This window comes from Hyaena hyaena, unplaced genomic scaffold (assembly GCF_003009895.1).
Source record: "Hyaena hyaena isolate Hyena2069 unplaced genomic scaffold, ASM300989v1 scaffold_27, whole genome shotgun sequence".
NCBI classification, from domain to species: Eukaryota; Metazoa; Chordata; class Mammalia; order Carnivora; family Hyaenidae; genus Hyaena; species Hyaena hyaena.
Genome location: NW_024080659.1, coordinates 1,521,047 through 1,527,020, shown reverse-complemented (window position 1 = coordinate 1,527,020; position 5,974 = coordinate 1,521,047). Strand labels below are relative to the sequence as shown.

Below are 5,974 nucleotides of genomic sequence, written 5' to 3'. Positions count from 1 at the left end.
ATAGCAACCTGCCTTCTTGTCGTGCCACCTCCGCGACCGAAGGGCTCCCTCCACAGGGGTGGGCTCACGCTGTCAACGCTGTCGCTATGCTGCGTCACGGCATCGTCTAAATGCCCGAAAACGCCTCAGCCCTAAACGCGCAACCACCGGGGAACCGCCACAACCTAGGCTGCCCCGTTACCGCCCCCTTTGGCGTTTCCAGTTCTTTCATTGGGTCACGGGCCACGCGCTGGGCGGGCCCAGGTGGAAGCTTCCGGAAGTTGGTTCGCATTCATGCCTGTCAATCAGATGGTCGCCGTGGCTACTGCGTCCGTCACTTAATTAGGTGCGTGGAGGGCGTCGAGGACCCCTGAAGGGTGAATAGGTGGCTGTGTGGATGCCTGAATGGATGAACCAACGGAGAAAAGCCCTCCGACGCTTTAGGAAACTTCTGAAACCAGTGGAAACTTCTCAAACTGCCGGCCCGAGAGCACAGGGTCCCAGCTCTGAGCCCGGACGGCGACAGCCCCAGAAGCTGGACGCACTGAGGGGGCACCTCCCTATCCCCCAGCCCCGCCGCCCCCACCGCCCCCGCTGCCGGGAGTGGACGTTCCACGAGTCACGTCCCGGAGATGGCGGGCGCGTGCGCAGCCGCTGGACGCGCGGGGAGTTGGCGTAGGTCTTGCTTCGGGCTAGAGATGGTTGTAGGGGCTCCTCTTCGCGAACGACAGAAGGGCACTCACGGGGACTAGCAGCCTAACGGTGACGGCAAAACTGTAGAGAATTACCATAGAAGTAACTCAAAAGTTTCGCAGCAGTGCGGTTGGATAGGGTGCACGGCGTGAGCGAAGGCGTGGCGATTCCGCGCTGGGGTGGGTCCCTAGAGAGGGTTTCTTCTTGAAAACGTCCCGTGGCTCCCAAGATCGCGTTCATCAGTTTTGCTTGGCGTTCACGGCCTTTGTTCAGGACCCTTCCTGCCTTGCCTCCTCTCCCCAATCCGCTGACCTGAGCCCCAGCCTCTCTCTGACGCTGCCTGGGCTTGCAGACAGACTCCGTCACACCTCCTGGCCTTTGCCCAAGCTGTTGCTTCCTCCTGAAATGCCCGTTCCCTTCCACCCATCTCCTTCATTTTGATTTTTTGAGGCTCACCTCACATCCCTAGCAGCCTTCCGAGATTCTCATTGAAATGAAATACATCCTTGGTTTCTTGATTTGGCCTCTGCATCTGCCTTCAGCCTCACTTCCCTAGCCATTTTGCTCCCAGCCAGTGTCTGCGTCCTCTCCACCACCGTCCCCGCACCCCAACACGTCAAGCACCAGATTGACAGACAAGGGTTTGAATCTTGACCTCCTGACAGGCTGTGTGGCCCTGGGCAAGTGACGTCCCCTCTCTGAATCTGCCTTCTGGTGTGTAAACTGGAACATTCGTACCCATGTCAGATGGTCGTTGGGAGAATGAAACAGAGTCGTGTGTGTTAAGGAGACTGACTGCACATCTCTAGTCGTCGGGGTCTCAGTTTCCAAACTGAAGGCCCAGCTAGTCCCCGTTGGGAAGTGGGGCTTGTGTAGTTACTTGGGCGAGGCCAGGCCAGCAGGGCCTGTGAGATAGGGAGTCCTGGACACCTGGGACTCTGGTGCTGTCCCCCAGGCCCCCTGCGGGGCCACCTTCCAAGAAGGCAGCAGGTGCAGGGGAAAATGGGGCAGACACGAAGTCTATAGTAAGCCCGGCTCCTGCCCTTTTCTGACACAGCCCAGTGGGGCGCTGGCGCCGGGGCTGGTGGTAGGAAGGCAACTACAGGTAGTGAGAAAGTGGCCAGTGGGCAAGGCTGTGGTCACGTGGCCTGGGCTCCTGGTCCAGTCCTAACGGCCACACTGTGTGAACACGTGTGCAGGGCCCCCTTTCCTGCATGATGAGCAATTGGCCTGTGAAGGCTCAGGCCCTTAGGGAGCCCGACACCCACCCCTCAACTGCCCTCTACCAGGCCATCGGACTCTCGCACACCTGCTTGACAGGGAGGTCACCATCTCAGTAATGAGGAAATCTCCCAGAGTCTCCTCCGTGGAGCCCAGCTCCCCTCATCTCCAGGTCTCAACAGCCCTTCCCATCCCGAGCACCTCATCCAAAGGGGCCATGCGCTTCTTCCTGACTTCTAGAGCCAGAGCCCTCACCTCTCTGAGCCTCAGTGAGAGAAAGCACAGACCATGGAGCCAGCCTGCCTGTGTTTGAATCTTGGCGAGGCCACTTAGTGGTCACCTGCTTTGTTTCTGTGGACCTCAGTTTTCCTATATATAAGATGGCAGTAATGGTACCCAACTAACCCAACCCAACTATTTTGAGGGTTAAATGGGTCAGTATACGTACAATGCCTGGTGCAGAGTAAAAACTTGAAAAGAATGAGCTTTTTAAGGAAAAAAAAAATTCCTCGCCACCCCAGACATCTATTTGCATCCTATGCTGGACACAGCAATGACCTCTTAGAAGGAATTTGCTCTAAGACTTCTGTCAGTGTTTCCAGTTTCCACAAAAGGAAGTAGAGGCTCAGAGAGGGCAAGGAACTTGCAAAAGGCCACACAATTAATCAGCAAACGTGGAATTTGAACACAGGCCTCTCTGGCTGCAAGCCTGGGGCTTCAACTACCAAGCAAAGATCTGCTTAATAGGCTTGTGGGTTCTGGGCAGCGGAGGCACCTGTGGGCAGGGAGGGGCATATCTGGACACCCTAACCTGACTGAGTCTAGCCTACTGTCGCACATGGGGGCAGTCATGAAGTCCTTCTGGTTACTTCTGGTGCCCAAATAGATCACATCCTGCCACACCCATCTGGGACCTCAAGCCTTTACCAGCTGTCTCAGGCTCCCATGCCACCTAGACATTTCTCCTGTATTGTTCTCACCACACGTAGGCTGGGGACCCTGAGGCTTGGTCCCTTCTGCTCGGGATCTCTGCACGCTCACCGGGAGTTCCTGTCTTTCTGGGTCCTGGCCCAGACACAGGGGCCTAGTGTGGTACCTGTAGGGTGCCCGGGGAACACAGCAGAGGCTGACTCTCCTGTCGCCCCCAACTTTCCACTCTGCCTCATGGGGATTGTTACCTCCTTTTACAAGGGTCTGAATTGCTGATGCTACCATGAGTCCCCAGAACGGCTACTAAAGCATGAACCAACTGGGATGTTAACCAACTGGCTCAGTTGGTTGAGCATCTGACTCCGGCTCAGGTCATGATCTCGTGATTCGTGAGTTTGTGCCCTGCATTGGGCTCTCTGCTGTCAGTGGAGAGCCTGCTTCGGATGGTCTGTCTCTGCCCCTCCCCTGCTCTCTCTTTCTCAAAAATAAATAAACATTAAAAAAAAAAAAAAAAAAGCATGAGCCCTATGCAATAAGGTCCACATCCTGAAATCCAAAAGCTCTGGTGTTCTGGTTATCCAGTGCCATGTAACAAACCACCCCCAAAACTTAGACTTCCGTCACCCGTCCAGCTCACAAATCTGCAGTGTGGCCTGGGCTGGGCTGGGAGGCTCCTCTCCGTCCCACGCGCACCAGCGGGACCACTCAGCCTGGAGGAGTCACTTTCAAAAGGCCTCACTCACACAGCCCACCTGTATGCTGGAGCCCAAAAGGCCCCTTGCCTCTCACCTGGGCAGAGTGACTGCAGCAGGGGCAGCCCAATGGCTAACACACTCTTTCTGGCTCCTCGTTCCCACTTCCCCCACGTTCCCAGTCAGCTACATGCACTGGACTCCTCACCTCGGGGCAGGGCTGCTTTCAGGGGAAGCCAACCTGCCAGGTGAAGGTGGGACAGCCCCGTGGCATGTGCGTGACAGGCTCTTCATTGACCTTCCCTGTCTCAGGACAGCTGGATTGCTCCCCCAGAGATACCAACTCCTCTGCACCTGTCATCACCATTGGCGTCTACACCAGTTTCCCAGCTGATGCTACAGCAGCTCCCCTCTACTTTGGTCTCCTTGTCCCCTAGAGTCACTCTGCTCTGTGGCCGCGATGATCTTTTCAAAGTATGATCTGAGCAGATTTCTCCCCTCCACCCCCCACCCTGAAAAACCTTTGAAGGCTCCTCATGACTCTTGAGATGAAATTGTACATCCTTAGTGTGGTCTGCAAGCCTTAATCCCGGCCCCCCCATCCCCACCCCGCCAGCCTCTTCAGCCTCAAGTCCTCCACTGGTGATGTCCCCTCCAGGGCTCTTGCACTTGGTGCTCCCTCCCCTCATCCCCTAGCTAGCCCCCATCCCCAGATCTTGTCATGGACTCTAGGTATTTAACTGTGAGCAACTCCCAGGGCTTAGCATTTGCCTAGTACACAGCAGGTGCTTAATAGGTATTGATGGAGGGGCAACTGGGTGGCTCAGTCAGTCAAATGACTGTCTTCGGCTCAGGTCATGATTTCATGGTTTGTGAGTTCAAGCCCTGCATCAGGCTCTGTGCTGATAGCTTGGAGGCTGGAGCCTGTTTCGGATTCTGTGCCTCTCTCTCTGCCCCTCCCCTATGCATGCTCTGTCTCTCTCTTTCTCAAAAATGAAATAAACAAAATTAAGGGGCATCTGGGTGGCTCAGTTGGTTAAGGGTCCGACTTCGGCTCAGGTCAGGATCTCACGGTCCCTGGGTTCAAGCCCCATGTCGGGCTCTGTGCTGACAGCTCAGAGCCTGGAGCCTACCAGATACTGCATCTCCCCCCCACCCCCTGCCTCGGCCCCTCCCCCATTCACACTGTCTCTCAAAAATGAATAAATGTTAAAAAAATTTTTTAATTAAAAAAATAGGTATTGATGGATTAAATAATTCCTCCCTCGGGCACCGTGGCTCCAGCTACTTAGGCCCTCACACACCTATCCAGCCTTCTTCTCCCAAACCTGGTGCTTCCCACTTCCATAAGTTCCCCAAAGCACCAGCACTTTCCATCAACATTTATTATTCTTTCATTCATGTAACAAGCATTTTTCAAGTGCCTATTCTGTGATAGGCATTGTCTTAGGCTCTAGGAGATACAGTAGGGAACAAACACTGTTTTAACCCTTTGAAATACTCATTCGCCTTCCCTCCATCTATTCATAGCAAACTCCTACCCATCCTTCAAAACCCAACCCCAATGCCCCATCTCTGGGAAGCTTTTCCCAGACTTCTTCCCCCCCAGCCCCTGACGTGAAACTTCTCTCTCCCTCCACTACACCACTCTCAAAACTTGTGTGACCCATCCAATGATGGGGAACCAGGATTGGGGCTACCGAAGGACGGAGCTGGGGGACAGGGATCTGAGGGAGAGGAAAGGACAGAGGTCTCTGCTGGAAGCTCTGTTCGAGGGCAGTGAGTCAGCGGCACAGCTGGGCCTCCAATTCCTGCTTCCTTCCTTAGGCTTCTTTTCCAGCTACTCAGCAACTGGCTGGAGGGAGGAATGGCTCCCAGGCACACCTTTTATTTGCATAGAAATGACCAAGGGTCACAAAATCCCAGCTGAGCACTGTGTGGGAGCACTCAAGGAGGACACAGGAGAGGCTGCAATGTGGACATGGAGCAGATTCGAACATCGGATCCTGGGTAAACCACACACAAAGTCCAGTTTGACTGGGCCGCTGGTGTGGGGCTTCTCTACCACATGTGGGAGTTAGGGGCAGGGCCCCACGGCTCAGCCTTTGGAAGTTCCTCCTGTTATCTGACCCAAGTTCACACACTGCAATTCCATCCCAACTCTGGGTCTGTCTTCTCAGGTTCCCAGGGACTTAGGTCATTCCTCCTACCACCTCTTGGTCTCTCCACCAAGGGTCTGGCCCCTCACAGGGGTCACTGGCCCAGAGAGGCTGAGTGACTCCCCTGGGGCCACACAGCAGGCCATCTGGCAGAGGGCAGCTGGAGGGCCGGGGGCCGGCTCAGAGCAGCGTAATCTCGCTGGGGGGCAGCGTGAGCCGCTTCTCCCGGGCACTGAGCAGGTTTTCCACGTGCACAGCCACAACTCGACACAGCTCCAGGCCCTGCAAGAGAGGCCGTGA

General features: G+C 55.4%; 1 protein-coding gene across 1 annotated transcript in view; it reads right to left on the bottom strand.

The window, feature by feature from the left end:
• Window positions 1-4,784: 4,784 nt before the first annotated feature.
• MYO15A (myosin XVA) overlaps window positions 4,785-5,974 on the bottom strand; it is a 49,161-nt gene continuing 47,971 nt past the window's right edge. The window contains exon 65 of the mRNA XM_039227269.1: window positions 4,785-5,956. Within this exon, the coding sequence (XP_039083200.1) occupies window positions 5,855-5,956 (102 nt within the window). The 3' untranslated portion in view covers window positions 4,785-5,854. The remainder of the gene's footprint in view (window positions 5,957-5,974) is intronic.